This window comes from Cervus canadensis, chromosome 6 (assembly GCF_019320065.1).
Source record: "Cervus canadensis isolate Bull #8, Minnesota chromosome 6, ASM1932006v1, whole genome shotgun sequence".
Classification (NCBI taxonomy): Eukaryota; Metazoa; Chordata; class Mammalia; order Artiodactyla; family Cervidae; genus Cervus; species Cervus canadensis.
The window spans coordinates 44570573-44587634 of NC_057391.1; the positions used below are offsets into that span (position 1 = coordinate 44570573).

The 17062-nt window shown below is 36.5% G+C and overlaps 1 protein-coding gene across 2 annotated transcripts in view; it reads left to right on the forward strand.

Moving 5' to 3' along the window:
- The window catches only part of VPS13C (vacuolar protein sorting 13 homolog C), a 182138-nt gene that overhangs the window by 54567 nt on the left and 110509 nt on the right, over positions 1-17062 (forward strand). For both annotated transcript variants that reach the window (XM_043471782.1, XM_043471783.1), the window contains exons 17-25: positions 325-467; positions 1625-1817; positions 3201-3315; positions 4244-4380; positions 5332-5455; positions 7069-7186; positions 8869-8998; positions 12569-12647; positions 14169-14308. In XM_043471782.1, coding sequence (XP_043327717.1) covers positions 325-467; positions 1625-1817; positions 3201-3315; positions 4244-4380; positions 5332-5455; positions 7069-7186; positions 8869-8998; positions 12569-12647; positions 14169-14308 — 1179 coding nt within the window. The remainder of the gene's footprint in view (positions 1-324; positions 468-1624; positions 1818-3200; positions 3316-4243; positions 4381-5331; positions 5456-7068; positions 7187-8868; positions 8999-12568; positions 12648-14168; positions 14309-17062) is intronic.

Here is a 17062-nt window from a genome sequence, read left to right on the forward strand (position 1 = left end):
GGTCTGAATTAATTTACTTTAGTGAAAGCTGCTGAATTGAATATTTAGGTCACAAAATATTTTATCGTTTCATTTTTTATTACCTTAAAAACTAAGAGAAATTAATTTTGAATCTTTTGTAAATGCCCTGTTTAAGCAGGCAATTTTGTATTATTGGGTTTTTTAATGTTCTTCTTTTTTATTTTTTTTTTGGTGAACATAGTGATGCAAAGACCAACCATGTTGTTTTTTAGATCATTTTATAATTTAACAATTTTAAATATGAAGAAATTATTAAAGTAATTTCTTAAAATTTAACCATTTTCATTCATTTTTTTCATTTAGTATGTTGCTTATCTAGTGGCACTGAAGTTAGTAAGCACCTCAATTACAATAAGAGAAAATAGAAATATTCCAGAAATACTGAAAATTCAGATAATTGGTCTTGGCACCCAAGTGTCTCAGCGACCAGGAGCACAAGCACTTAAGTAAGTTTTTAAAATATATTATTTCAATTTTTATTTCTAGGTTGACTTCAGGCCAAAAAAATATAGTGTAGTTAGCATAAAAAATTGATTAATAGTAATTCCTCTCAGTTTTTTTCCTTTAGCATGTGAATATGGTCATTTTATTTGAGTTTGTTTTGTTATGAAACTATGTGAGAAGCTCATTATTTGTTCTCCTCTTGCTTCTTTCCTTCACAAATATTTCTTGTATAGTGTTTAGTTCATAGATTTGTTACTATGAAGGCTGTGCATAAGAACAGTAACTTTTTGTTTTCAAGGTGTTTATGGTATAGTCGGATAAGAGAAGAAACACAGAAATTTAACTTAAGATCTTACAATAATTGGATTGGCCAAAAAGTTTGTTTGGGTTTTTCCTTAAGATATTTTGGGCTTCCCAGGTGGTGCTGGGAAAGTGGTAAAGAGCCTGCCTGCCAATGCAGGAGACATAAGAGATGTGGGTTTGATCCCTGGATGGGGAAGATCCCCTGGAAGAGGGCAAGGCAACCCACTCCAGTATTCTTGCCTGGAGAATTGCATGGACAGAGGAGCCTGGCAGGCTACTGTCCATAGGGTTGCATAGAGTCAGACATGACTGAAGTGACTTAGCATGCACGCATTATGGAAAACTCCAAACGAAGTTTTTGGCCAACTCGGTATTTCAGAGCTCCGAAATAATAAGGAGCTATAATGTTAAATACCTTAGGATTAATGCTATGCAAACTCAGTTGTGGAAGGGAATAACTGGTCCCAAAGAACTGGGACTTAGCTTAACTGATTGGAAGGACCAGCAGAAGCAGGGATGAAGGAGAACAGCTTTAGGGTTATGTGAAATAGGGAGGTGAATTCCATGAGTTGAGTATAGCATGTATTCATGTGACAGTTCTGCAGTGTTGTGAAGCTAGCCAAAGTGGGTTTTTCATGAGGATTAGGAGAACAAAAAAATAAACCAAATCAGGAAAAAAAAGAGTCCCAGATTCCGTGGGTAGTTAAATGCCAGGCTAAGGAGTTTGGACTTCAACTCTGGGTGATAGACATGGTGCTGATTCTCAAAGGAGTTTTTTTTAAATGGAAATTTGTACTTCAAACTGTTATGTTACAAAGGATCTTATTTGTAATCTTTTTTCCTCATTGGATTGTAGAGTGGAAGCAAAATTAGAACACTGGTATATAACAGGTCTGAGACAACAAGATATTATACCATCACTTGTGGCTTCAATTGGCGATACTGCATCATCCTTGCTTAAAATTGAATTTGAAACCAATCCAGAAAGTAGTACTGCTGACCAGACTCTGGTGGTTCAGTCTCAGCCTGTGGAGGTCATCTACGATGCTGTGAGTACAAGGAGAAAGTGAATATTAATCAAACACATCTTAAGCTTCTGACAAATGGTTTCTTATTTTTTCTTTTTCATATTTAACCTTTATTTACCTAGCAGCTCCGTTTAGTGATACTTTTTTTTTTGTTTAAAGGACAGTACGTGTTTAGTTTTTTATATTTATTTATTTGGCTGCGTTGGATCTTAGTTGCGGCATGTGGAATCTTCATTGTGACATGTGAGCCTATCTGCTCCGTGGCATGTAGGACCTTAGTTTCCTGACAAGGAATCAAACCAGAGTCCCTGCATTGGAAGGTGGAGTCTTAACCACTGGACCACCAGGGAAGTCCCAGCAGTTATATTTGATTTTTAACATACTACAGATTTTTTTTTCCTACTCTAAGGTATACTACCTATGCTTGTGTTAAATTTTTTTAAAATGGTGATTATATTCTTAAAGAAGTCTATGCCTTTTATACCAACTAACTACTCACAAATAATTATATACTTTCTATTCCAGTTTCTTTTTGCTTATTCTCCCTTTCTTCTCAGTGTTTGTAACCAATTTAAGGAACTTTAGGAGCAAATAAAAGAATTTTAGATACTGATCACATGAGAAAAAAGCGTTGTCATTTCTCTGTTATTGAAAAGGCTGACTCCAGTGTCTGTAGTTCCATCTTTATTCAGACTCTCTTAATTCATCTTGGGCTAGCCAAGACGTGGAAGGTTGTGGTTCATTATTCCATCACTTGTTGGTTGGCCCACTTTGTTTTTTAAGATCTCTGACTCATTTTTACTGTACAGTTATGGAAATAAATTCACAGTGTGGGTAAGAGGCAGAACTTAGTGTTTTCTCTGATTTTTAAAAAAATTTAAATTGTGGTAAAATATATATAATTTACCATCTTAGTCATTTTTTAAGTGTATAGTTCAGAAGTGTTAAGTACATTTGCACTGTTGTACATTCAGTCCCCAATACTCATTCTTTCTTGCAAAATGTCTGATTTTTAAGTTGAAGTTTTAGATGTAGGTAAGGGCAGAACAGTTCTCTTATTTCCTTTCTAAACTTCAGAGCACAGGGAATCCAATTGTGGTATACATTCTGGTGGCTAAGACTAGAAGTAGTACCCCATTGCTACATCAACATGATACCACCAAACATTCTCAAGGTCACCTTAATGATATAGACACCTTTGTTGCCTTCTCAATAAGCTTAAATGGCCTATACCTTTTTTCAGATTCTCTTTCCCTCCAGAACGAGATGTAGGAAGGGTAGCTTATCTTTGGAAGTGCCTTCTCAGTTCAGAGCCAGATTTGATTAGAATTAAACTGTAACTTTAAAATTTATAATATGGAAAATACTGTGTATAACTTGCCTATATTTTCAATGATTTTACAGAAAACCATCAATGCAGTGGTTGAATTCTTTCAGTCAAATAGGGGATTGGATCTTGAGCAAATAACATCAGCTACATTGATGAAGCTGGAGGAAATTAAAGAGAGAACTGCTATAGGTAAAGAATTTGATGCAGAAGCAACATCTCAACTCTCAAAAATTTTTTTCTTTTCTAATGTAAACACTACATTTGAAACAGTGTAGGTAGCTTTTTCTTGACTATACATGCCAGACTGGATGAGAAAGAGAATGATACGGGGCATAGATGATTCTGTCAGCTGTTCAATTTAGGAACCTGTGCTGCAGAGTAAATTTGAAATGTAAAAGCTTCCTGTCTCAGTTCTTAAGCAACTGTTCACCGTGCTGTATGTGAATCAAGTTTTAAAGATACATACTTTTGTGCATCATGGCCTCTATATTCAAGTTACCTACTATATCTGGTTACTTAACTAAAGTGAAAAGTGAAAGTCGTTTAGTCGTATCTCACTCTTTGTGACCCTGTGAACTACACAGTCCATGGAATTCTCCAGTCCAGGATACTGCAGTGGGTAGCCTTTCCCTTCTCCAAGGGATCCTCCCAACCTAGGGATTGAACCCAGGTCTCTTGCATTACAGGCAGATTCTTTACCAGCTGAGCCACAAGGGAAACCCAAGAATACTGGAGTGGGTAACCTATCCCTTCTCAAGGAGTGGGTAGCCTATCCCTTCTCCAGCGGATCTTCCCAACCCAGGAATTGAACCCGGGTCTCCTGCATTGCAGTCAGATTCTTTACTAATTGAGCTATCAGGGAAACCCACTTAACTAAAGAAATAACAAATTTTTCAATCTCTGACTAAAATACTAGGTGTGTTGGGTTTATTGTATCATGCAGTGTGATTGTTTCCCATTGATGACATGTGATTTAAACTAACATGCCAAGTGGAGGACCTTATCTGTGAAAAGAACTTCACCAACATAATTTTAAAGTGATATTCTTTTTCTCATTAATAATATGATTATATTAATGTATTTGGCTGTTTTTAGTCATTTCTTTTTCTTCTTGTAGGACTTACACATATTATTGAAACCCGAAAAGTTCTTGATTTAAGGATAAATCTGAAGCCTTCTTATCTAATAGTTCCACAGACCGGTTTCCACCATGAAAAGTCAGATCTTCTCATCTTAGATTTTGGTACCTTTCGGGTAGGTGTGTATACATTTCTGCCTGCCCATATTTGCTCAGCTTAGTAGCTAGCTGTCTGAGAGTTTGCTGTTTTTCTCTCAGAGTTCACTTAACCTAGACTTACCTCTTGTTAAGCATTTTGTCATGCTTAACATAGATTGTGTAGTTTATATGTATTTTATGGCTATTCAAAAAAAAAACCTTACATTTTCTGAAATGGTGGATGATTTGATATTGAAGGCTGGGTTACTGCTGTCTTTTCCTAATTAGAAAGATGGACTTATAGTTTTTAAGCGTTTCCTAGGTTTCTAAAATCTAATTACATAGTTTTCTTTGTTCATTTATATATCTTGAGAATAGAAAATTATGCAAATATGATTATATATTTGTTAAATCACTGACAACAACTATTAGAATAAGAGAACTCCAAGGGCTTGGATGTTGAACCTCCCAGCATTCCAGTCTTCTGAGAAAAAGTGAAAATTTCAAAAACTGTTGTCCTGAATTGATGCTTGATTTCTTTGGGAAGAGGGAAAAGGAAGTTGAGATTGATTGGAGCTGAATTCTAATGGCCTAATTATTCATTTACATAGTGGGGAAAGGAAGGAATAAAACCTTCTGTTTTATGGTGGAGAGTTTAAGATGAATTGTAGGGGAACTTGAACCACAAGTGGTGACAACTCCTGAGAGCCAGAAATTGTTGCATGTTTAGACAGATTGAGATACAGAGTTGTTGTAACTCATCTTCTAATTAATGTCAGCATGCTGAGTACCTGTTATCCAAACATAATAGAGATGTATGCTGATATGGTATATTCTGAATAAAATATTTGCTAATAACTGTCAGAAACTGAAGCATAATGTGAATTCATGAAGAGCAATATTTTAATTTTATTTAGGCTTTAAAGAAAACAACTTATGTTGATATATAGATTTTTCTGTTAAAAAATTAAGTTTTCTCTCCATTTTAGCTTAACAGTAAAAATCAAGGTTTGCAGAAGACTAGTAATTCATCTCTGGAAGAAATAATGGATAAGGCATATGACAAGTTTGATGTTGAAATAAAAAGTGTGCAGCTACTCTTTGCAAGAGCAGGTAAACTGTGGCTCAGTTTTCAGGATCTTGAAGTTATGTTGAATGCTATGCTATGCTAAGTCACTTCAGTCGTGTCTGACTCTGTGCGACCCAGTAGACGGCAGCCCACCAGGCTCCCCCGTCCCTGGGATTCTCCAGGCAAGAACACTGGAGTGGGTTGCCATTTCCTTCTCCAGTGCATGGAAGTGAAAAGTGAAAGTGAAGTCACTCAGTCGTGTCCGACTCCTAGCGACCCCACGGACTGCAGCCCACCAGGCTCCTCCATCCATGGGATTTTCCAGGCAAGAGTACTGGAGTGGGCACCATTGCCTCCTCCGTATGTTGAATAGCTTTAGTAAATAGATATGTATGTTCGCATGTATGTCATCCCTGATGACATTTTGAACATGTATGCTGTTGGTCACTTAACCAAATAGGAGCCCCTCAGTGAAAATCTTTGTCACAATTCCAAATAGAGACATGGCTGTTCATCTTTGGGTCCTTAGTACTGTTTGTATCTAAGTCCAGTCACTGCCTTTTTTTTTTTTTTTAAGTGTGACGTAAAACTCCCATAAACACGAAATAGAAGTTGCACTTAGCTCACGTTCCTCTATCCCAGTGTGTTTGGGATGTCTCAGGGTTGTTTTCTCTTGCTGCCTTCATTTCTAAAATATTTTACTATCAGCCTAGTCTTTATCTGAGTAGTATTACATTTGATACTTGAGAAGTATGGATATAATCTTTAAAGGTAGTGAACTTATTTTCCAAAAGCTTTGGTGTTTTCTTACTGCTTAAATGAAGATTGCTGGTTCTCTATACTTCTTTAGTATCTAGAAGCAATAAATATTTGCAAAATATCCTTGAGTATATATCACTCTGTGGAAGATCATTGGAGGAAAGATATGGCTTCTATGTGCAGAGTATATACTATAGTGGGAGTGCTGAGATTTATTAAAATATAAATACATAATGCTGTACTTAGTCTTATAGATTGAGCCTGAATATTAATTTCTTGAAGAGAAGTACCTTTACAGACCATTAAAGTTGACTTTTATTTTGTGTGTACTTAATAATAATTGTTTGAATTATAAGCAATAAAAGAAATTTATTGCCATCAATTAAGATATGTGTAGGGTTCTGTTAATCATTGGAAGTTTGTCTTTAGAACCTTCTTATTTGGAAGAGAAGTGACTATTATACTTTTCTTGTCATAAAATCTTGCTTGATAAAACTCATTTTTCCTGTAGAATAACTGCCAGAAGCCTCTTTTTTCTTCCCCCCCCCCCCCCCGCCCCATCTTCTCCTTTTTCTTTTCCTGCAGCTCCCCAGTCTTGATCTCTAATTCTGGAGTCAAAGGCAGTAAATTCCTAGATTTTTTTCTCTGTTAGCTTTAAAATGTAAGATGTTATAAAAAAAATTCTTCAAATAAATACTTAGAATTATTTTTATGTCATAGTCTTTGACTTTCGTCAGTTAAGAAATATAGGTCATTTAGCTTGTATGTTGAAAGAAGTAAAAGTATCATTGAATATATTTGTAAATTATTTCTGATTAGTTTTCCATAGAACATCTGATAATCTAAAAATAATTATTTAATAAATAAAAATAGTCATTTAAGTAAACATTTTTTTAAGATGAAAACTGGAAGGAGTGTCGATTTCAGCATCCATCTACTATGCATATATTGCAACCCATGGATATTCATGTTGAGTTGGCCAAAGCAATGGTGGAAAAAGACATTAGAATGGCAAGGTAATGTATGAGTTTCCTTTATATTATAAAATCAACAAGGTGAAATAGTTCTGCATCAATGACTGATTTTTAAGAAACCATAGCTAGGTTTCTAAAGGGCACAAAAAATAATGATTGTCTTATAGCAGAAATACATTTTTAAGAAAATGTTTATTTGAATTATATATCACCTCTCTTATTTCAGAAGCATTTGGGCTTTCACATCCTGTAAAAGTTGGTTATCCCTGTTTTTTATTAATTTTTATTCATTAAATTATTGATTTTAATTTTTATTTATTTTTTAAATATTTATTTTATTAATTTTATAAATAATTTTATTTTATTAATTTTTAAATTAATTTTATTAATTTTAAAGAATATAGATGCTTTACAATGTTATGTTAATTTCTACTCTGGGGCTAAGTGAATCAACATTGTGTATACTCTGTGTTTTTGGATGGATCAAATTCAAAGTTCTATATTAAAAAAGAAAATCTGTAAAAATTGCAAACTCTTTTGATTATGAAGCCATAGACATCTTGAGAATAATCTAAGGGAATGGAAAGTAGAAACTGAATTTTGAATTTAAGTAAATAATTATGAGATATTTTTGTTGCCTTTTTAAGAACAGTCTTATTGAAGTATTATCGACATTCAGTAAGCTGCATCTGTTTGAAATGTACATTTTGATAAGTTTTGATGTAAGTGTTTTTCTGTGAAACCATCTCCACAGTCAAGCTCATGAACACATCCCTCATCCTCAGAAGTCTTTGTGCTGCTTTATAGTCTCTCCCTCACATCCTTTCCTGCCAACTTCTCTCCCCTCGGTCTCCAGGAAACACTGATCTGCTTTCTGACGCTCCCAGTTTGTTGGAGTTTTCAAGAGTTTTATATATATAAAATCATACAATTTCAGTTCTTTTTTTGTTTGACTTCTTTCATTATAATTAATTTGAGATTTATTTGTGTTGAGTGTATCACTAGTTCACTGGTACTCTTTGTCAGTTGAATGTTAAACCAGCCATGCATTACTAGATAAACCTGTTTTAGTAGTAATGTATTTTTCTTTTAAAATGTTGAAATTGCTTGCTAAAATTTTGTCATGAAGTGTTAAAACCTTACATCTCTGTTTATGAGGGCTGTTGACCTGTGCTTTTAGTTTCTTGTTTCGACATCAGTGTATCAGGCCTCAGGGAGGGAAATTGTGTAGAACTGGTGTTTTTTTCCTCCTTAAACATTCGGTAAAATTTGCCAGTGAAACCTCTTGGGCCTGGAGTTTTCTTTCTGTGGGAAAGTTTAACACTGTCAGGTGCTGACAAATGCTGTAAAATTAATTAAAGGGAGGTGAGGAGGAAGAGAATGATGGGGTGGGTACTCTTTGATGTTAAAATGACAAATCTTTAACACCAGCAAATAAGTTATATACAGGGTTTTGGGTTCTAAAACATAGATAATTTGTGTTTACAATATCTTCCTAAAAAATAAATTTTCCTTAAGATAGTTTGGCTGGTTAAGAAGGATACAAAACTTGGCTTACATAGAACTTCTATTCCCTGACAGTGTTGAGACATTAATGTAATTAGATTAAAACATATCCAAGGTAACTTTGACCCCATAAGGTAATCTCTCCACTCCCTTTCCTCTTCCATAGTATAGAAAAGCTGGACCTTGAAACCTTAGAGTTTAATTAATTATGTTTTTAGATTTAAAGTATCCGGAGGGCTTCCTCTGATGCATGTGAGAATTTCTGACCAGAAGATGAAAGATGTGCTATGTTTGATTAACAGTATACCCTTGCCACAGAAATCATCTGCACCGTCTCCAGAGAAACAGGTAAATGGAGATAATAAAAATTATAAATATATTTACATCTTTATATATGGAGAGTTTTTTCATCTTTTTGTGACCTGTTTTGTTTTTCAGTATCGTTTATGGCCAGTTTCATTTATGTGATACATTTTTGAGGTTTATTGTAGTTGATTCTGTACACTGAGTAAATAAATAAAGACTAGCCTATGGTTGCTACTGTTTTGGAGTGCTGGTATAAAGTCTTTTGTAGGGAATAACAGAAACAAAAATACATAAAGGAAAAATGCTTTTCACTTTTAGGAAATGTGTTTTAAGTAAAAGTAGACATAGAAACCAGACATGGTTGTCTGAGGAGGCCTTACAGATTGCTGAGAGAAGAAAAGACGTGGAAGGCAAAGGAGAAAAGGAAAGATATACCCATTTGAATGGAGCGTTCCAAAGAATAGCAGGGAGAGATAAGAGAGCTTTTCTCAGTGATCAGTGCAAAGAAGTAGAGGAAAACAATAGAATGGGAAAGGCTAGAGATCGCTTCAGGAAAATCAGAGATACCAAGGGAAAATTTCATGCAAAGATGGGCGCAATAAAGGACAGAAATGGCATGAACCTAAGAGAAACAGAAGATATTAAGAAGAGGTGGGAAGAATACATGGAAGAACTATATAAAAAAGATCTTCATGACCCAGATAACCACGATGGTGTGATCACTCACCTAGAGCTGCACATCTTGGAATGTGAAGTCAAGTGGGCCTTAGGAAGCATCACTCGGAACAAAGCTAGTGGAGGTGATGGACTTCCAGTTGAGCTATTTTTTTTTATTTTTTTATTTTATTTTTTTTATTAGTTGGAGGCTAATTACTTCACAACATTTCAGTGGGTTTTGTCATACATTGATATGAATCAGCCATAGAGTTACACGTATTCCCCATCCCGATCCCCCCTCCCACCTCCCTCTCCACCCGATTCCTCTGGGTCTTCCCAGTGCACCAGGCCCGAGCACTTGTCTCATGCATCCCACCTGGGCTGGTGATCTGTTTCACCATAGATAATATACATGCTGTTCTTTCGAAACATCCCACCCTCACCTTCTCCCACAGAGTTCAAAAGTCTGTTCTGTACTTCTGTGTCTCTTTTTCTGTTTTGCATATAGGGTTATCGTTACCATCTTTCTAAATTCCATATATATGTGTTAGTATGCTGTAATGTTCTTTATCTTTCTGGCTTACTTCACTCTGTATAATGGGCTCCAGTTTCATCCATCTCATTAGAACTGATTCAAATGAATTCTTTTTAACGGCTGAGTAATATTCCATGGTGTATATGTACCACAGCTTCCTTATCCATTCGTCTGCTGATGGGCATCTAGGTTGCTTCCATGTCCTGGCTATTATAAACAGTGCTGCAATGAACACTGGGGTACACGTGTCTCTTTCAGATCTGGTTTCCTCAGTGTGTATGCCCACAAGTGGGATTGCTGGGTCATATGGCAGTTCTATTTCCAGTTGTTTAAGAAATCTCCACACTGTTTTCCATAGTGGCTCTACTAGTTTGCATTCCCACCAACAGTGTAAGAGGGTTCCCTTTTCTCCACACCCTCTCCAGCATTTATTGCTTGTAGACTTTTGGATAGCAGCCATCCTGACTGGCATTATAAAAGATGATGCTGTAAAAGTGCTGCACTCAATATGCCAGTAAATTTGGAAAACTCATCAGGGGCCACAGGACTGGTAAAGGTCTGTTTTCATTCCAATCCCAAAGACAGGTAATGCCAAAGAATGCTCAAACTACTGCACAGTTGGACTCATCTCACATGCTAGCAAAGTAAAACTCAAAGTTCTCCAAGCCAGGATTCAACAGTACGTGATCTGTGAACTTCCAGATGTTCAAGCTAGATTTAGAAAAGGCAGAGGAACCAGAGATCAAATTGTCAGCATCTGTTGGGTCATCGAAAAAGCAAGAGAGTTCCAGAAAAACATCTACTTCTGCTTTATTGACTATGCCAGCCTTTGACCGTGTGGATCACAACAAACTATGGAAAATTCTTAAAGAGATGGGAATACCAGACCACCTGACCTGCCTCCTGAGAAATCTGTATGCAGGTGAAGAAGCAACAGTTAGAACTGGACATGGAGCAACAGACTGTTTCCAAATTGGGAAAGGAGTACATCAAGGCTGTATATTGTCACTGTGCTTGTTTAACTTATATGCAGAGTACATCATGAGAAATGCTAGACTGGATGAAGCACAAGCTGGAATCAAGATTGCCAGGAGAAATATCAGTAACCTCAGATATGCAGATGACACCACCCTTATGGCAGAAAGTGAAGAAGAACTAAAGAGCCTCTTGATGAAAGTGAAAGAGGAGAGTGAAAAAGTTGGCTTAAAACTCAGCATTCAGAAAACTAAGATCATGGCATCTGGTCCCATGAGTTCATGGCAAATAGATGGGGAAACAATGGAAAGAGTGACAGACTTTATTTTTTTGGGCTTCAAAATCACTGCAGATGATTGATTGCAGCCCTAAAATTAAAAGGAGCTTGCTCCTTGGAAGAAAAGTTATGACCAACCTAGACACATATTAAAAAGCAGAGACATTACTTTGCCAGCAAAGGTCCTTCTAGTCAAAGCTGTGGTTTTTACAGTGGTCATGTATGGATGTGAGAGTTGGACTATGAGGAAAGCTGAGCACTGGAGAATTGATGCTTTTGAACTGTGGTGTTGGAGAAGACTCTTGAGAGTCCCTTGGACTGCAAGGAGATCCAACCAGTCCATCCTAAAGGAAATCAGTCATGAATATTCATTAGAAGGAGTGATGCTGAATTTGAAACTCCAATACTTTGGCCACCTGATGAGAAGAACTGACTCATTGGAATAGACCCTGATTCTGGGAAAGATTGAGGGCAAGAGAAGGGGACGACAGAGGATGAGATATTTGGATGGCATGACTGACTCGATGGACATGAGTTTGAGGAGTTGGTGATAGACAGGGAAGCCTGGTGTACTGCAGTCCATGGGGTCACAAAGAGTCAGACAGGACTGAGAGACTGAACTGAACTAGAGACATAGAAATCTTCTTTAAAATGTTGCAAAACATATAAAAAATAAATAAATAAATAAAATAAAATGTTGCAAAACATAATGATCATTATAAAATTTTCATATGTGTTAGACTTAAAAGTCCTAGATCACTTTACTTGGAATTGAATTTTATAACATAAAATATATGTTGGGCTTCCATATATTTTGAAATGAAATTTGAGACAGCCAACTAATATTGATACTATTTCCCAGAAACCTTGAAAAAGATGTAGGGTTAATATTGTAACAGACAGCAAGTGAATGATGCAATAATAGGCAAACTTACCTACTAGTTATACATGATTCTGCCCTTTTAAATGCAAGTGGTAGTCTTAATAATAAGTAAACTCCAGCCAACCATTAGTTAGTTGATTGTAAAGTGTGCTTTGTTGGAAGATTTGTGTGCTGTATATGTGTCTTTCCAGCTCTCACTCACTTCTGTTACTTTTTAAGTATTTATCTGATTTATGTATGTTTGCAAATCAGTATGTTTAAAAAACTTTTTGTGTTATTTGCTAGGTATCCTCAATTCCTATTATATCAACTAGAACAAAAGGCCTACTTGGTACGCCCTTGTTGCTGGATAGCATTGAATCAGGTAAGGAGAGTAAAATGTTCTTTATTAAATAAAATCTATAAATTAGTATACTGAAATACAATTTTGACAAAATAAAAGAATTGTGAAAGTCTTGAGGTAATTGACTGGTTTTATTTCTAGTTGTGCTACGAACCAACAGTGAGATATTAAATCATTTATTTTTATTTATGGCTGAGTTTCTTTGTTTGTATGAAAGTGTTTTTGTGGTTGATAGTATGTAAGATTCTGGAAGAATCACAAGCTGGAATTAAGATTGCCGGGAGAAATATCAATAACCTCAGATATGCAGATGACACCACCCTTATGGCAGAAAGTGAAGAGGAACCAAAAAGCCTCTTGATGAAAGTGAAAGAGGAGAGTGAAAAAGTTGGCTTAAAGCTCAACATTCAGAAAACTAAGATCATGGCATCTGGTTCCATCCCCTCATGGGAAATAGATGGGGAGACAGTGGAAACAGTGTCAGACTTTTTTGGGGGGTGCTCCAGAATCACTGCAGATGGTGACTGCTGCCATGAAATTAAAAGACGCTTCCTCCTTGGAAGGAAAGTGATGACCAACCTAGACAGCATATTAAAAAGCAGAGACATTAGTTTGCCACCAAAGGTCCATCTGGTCAAGGCTATGGTTTTTCCAGTGGTCATGTATGGATGTGAGAGTTGGACTGTGAAGAAAGCTGAGCACCGAAAAATTGATGCTTTTGAACCGTGGTGTTGGAGATGACTCTTGAGAGTCCCTTGGACTGCAAGGAGATCCAGCCAGTCCATCCTGAAGGAGATAAGTCCTGGGTGTTCATTGGAAGGACTGATGCTGAAGCTGAAACTCTAGTACTTTGGCCACCTCATGCGAAGAGTTGACTCATTGGAAAAGACCCTGATGCTGGGAAAGATTGGGGGCAGGAGGAGAAGGGGACGACAGAGGATGAGATGGCTGGATGGCATCACCGACTCGATGGGCATGCATTTGAGTAAACTCCGGGAGTTTGTATTGGACAGGGAGACCTGGTGTGCTGCGATTCACGGGGTCGCAAAGAGTTGGACACGACTGAGCAACTGAAGTGAACTAAAGATTCTAAATAAGCTCCTTTTATTTTGGCCCTGATCTGTACTTGAGTCTTTTCTTTATTTCTGGTCTAACTGATCTTTTTTGATATAGAACTGGAATGTAAACTTTATGAAGGCAAGGATAATGTCTGTCCTGGTCACTCTGGTATCCATAGTGGCTGGTATAGACTGATACGTGATAGATGATACCCAATAAATATTTTATTGAAAAGTGAATGAATAAGGTGAAGTGAAAAGCAATCAGAAATGTTGAGGAAGGAAATAGAAGGGTGATTTGATTTTATATATGATTATCCCATGCCAGGTTGAGTTATTCTGTGGGACTTAGAAAGAAGCTATATTATGATTCTGAATATGAAGGTTGTATCTAATAAATGAAGTTTACTTTTGAGCTATTTCAGTTTGAGTGTTTTATGCAGTTTTCGATGGACATTCTCTCAAGTCAGTTTTCTTCCTCTAGAATCTGATGATGAGTATTTTGATGCTGAGGATGGAGACATACAGCCTAGTAAAAGTACGAAAGCGTCAGATGTAAAAAAAGTTCCTGAGGCCCCAAATGAGGAGCTCATTAATCTTCTACTAAAGTTTGAAGTTAAAGAGGTATGTATATCTGTTCATCCATAAGTATATTCTTGTTATTGCTGTCCTTATAAACTGTCTCATGCTAGACCCAAACATTAAATATATTTAAAATATGGTATTCTATCTTCCCTCCTGCCACACACGCATGCATGTGTGTGTACACACACACACACACACACACACACAGTTCTAAGAAAATAAATGTTTGATATGTGTGATCTGCAGTATATCTGATCGATTCTGTAAAAGCTTGAGACTCAATTAGGATCTTCTTTTCTGTAGAAAATTTCTGTGACATATTTACTTCAGTTTTTTCAACTTTTAATCTAATAATATAGTTTATTTTCATTCTTATAATTTAGAAAAATGCAAGCACCCTAAATTTGCAGCATTGTCTTTACAGTCATTAAGTCATGTCATAATAAAAGGAAATATTGACATGGAGCGATGTTCACAGCATATTTTTATTTGGGGGAAAAAAAAGAGGTTACAGTTCCAAGGATATAATTCCATTTAGAAATTAAACACATGCAAACACACCTTTTTAAAATAAATGACAGTGTTCCTCTCTGCACAGTGAGATTATGGTTTTTCGTTTTTGCCTCTTTGCTTTTATATGTACTAAGAAATTTTAGATGAAAATTTATTGCTTTGGAATAAAACAGAAAAGATATAAAAAGGAGATGTTTCTTAGTGACTGCTTTATACCTGAGTACTATGGGGATTTGTTTAAAGAAAGATGTGTTCTCCATGTTTAACCTTCTTTTGACTTACCTGTCTCTCATATTTCCATTGAACATATTAGACAACCCCTTGACTTTACTTCAAAAGATTGTCAAATGACTTCCCATCTCTTCCATTGCTTTTGCAAAGCCCAAGTCATCATCATCTCTTGCTTGGACTATTGCAGAAGGCTGTTAACTGTCTCTCTGCTTCTACCATGTACTCTGTTCTTTGCACATTACCTGGCATGATCCTTTGATAGGGAAAGTCAGATCATGCCATTGCTTTGCTCATACCCTATATAGGCTTTCCATCTCACTCACAGTAAAGGGCTAAATTCTTCCATGGCTACAGTGTTTTACATGATACAAGTCACACCATGTGACTTCTTTGGCTCACTCATCTGCCTGAGAGAACTGCTCATCTGCATTTCTTTTCTGCCTTGCTCATTCTGCTCCAGCCACATTTCATTCATTCCTTCCATAAATATTTATCAATATCATCAAGTACCAGGCATCATTTTAAATAATAGAGCTACAGCAGTGAGCAAATTTTCTTGCCATGTGGAGCTTATGCTTGCTTTTTTTCTTTCTTATATACACCAGCACATATTCTCTGTGCTTGCTGCTTCCTTTGCCTGGAAAACTCTTTTCCTATATGACTTGATTCTTTACTTCCTTCAAAAATGCTGACTTACTAGAAAGGCCTGACCACCCAACACAGGAGAGTAACCTCTGCTTTCCCCTAATGTCCCTAGAATGTAAGCGTCATGAAGACAAGGACCTTGTCTGTCCGGTTATCTTGATGTTCTAATTGGCTGGCACTCTCTTATACATGGAAGATGAAGCTCAATAAATATTTTTTAAAGTATTGAATTAATGAACTAAAGTGATAAGCAATCAAAAACATCTAAGAAAAAATAGTAGTGCTATTTGAAATATTTTTCCCAACTTGACCTTTTTTTTTGCCATTCCAAATTTTTAAATATTTATATAGTGAAATTTATCTAATTTTTTTCTTTATATTCTAGCTTTAGGGTGTGTTTAGCATTTTAGTCCCAAAGAAGGGCAACGCCAAAGAATGTCCAAACTGCTGCATAGTTGTGCTCATTTCACATGCTAGCAGGGTAATGCTCAAAATCCTTCAAGCTAGGCTTCAATAGTATGTGAACCAAGAACTTCCAGATGTACAAGCTAGATTTAGAAAACGCAGAGGAACCAGAGATCAAATTGCCAACATTTGTTGGGTCATAGAAAAAGCAAGGGAATTCCAGAAAAACATCTTTTTTTGCTTCATTGACTATGCTAAAGCCTTTGACTGTGTGGATCACAGCAAACTGGAAAATTCTTCAAGAGATGGGAATACCAGATCACCTTACCTGGCTCCTGAGAAACCTGTATTCACGTCAAGAAGCAACATGAACATGGAACAAAGGGTTGGTTCCAAATTGGGAAAGGAGGATGTCAAGGCTGTATGTTGTCACCCTGCTTATTTAACTTATATGCAGAGTACATCGTGAGAAATGCTGGGCTGGATGAAGCAGAAGCTGGGATCAAGATTGCTGGGAGAAATATTAATAACCTCAGATATGCAGATGACATTACCCTAATGACAGGAAGTAAAGAGGAACTAAAGACCTTCCTGATGAAGGTGAGAGGAAAGTAAAAAACCTGGCTTAAACCTCAACGTTCAGAAAACTAAGATCATGGCATCTGGTCCCATCACTTCATGACAAATGGATGGTGGAACAATGGAATCAGCCCATGTTCCTAGGTTCCAAAATCAGTGTGGACAGTGAATGTAACCATGAAATTAAAAGACGCTTGCTCCTTGGGAGAGAAGCTATGACAAACCTTGACAGTGTATTAAACAATCAGAAATAACACTTTGTTGACGAAGGTCCATCTAGTCAAAGCTGTGGTTTTTCCAGTAGCCATGTATGGATGTGAGAGTTGGACCATAAGGAAGGCTAAGTGCCACAGAATTGATGCTTTTGAATTGTTGTGCTTGAGAAGACTCTTGAGAGTCCTTTGGACAGCAAGGAGAGCA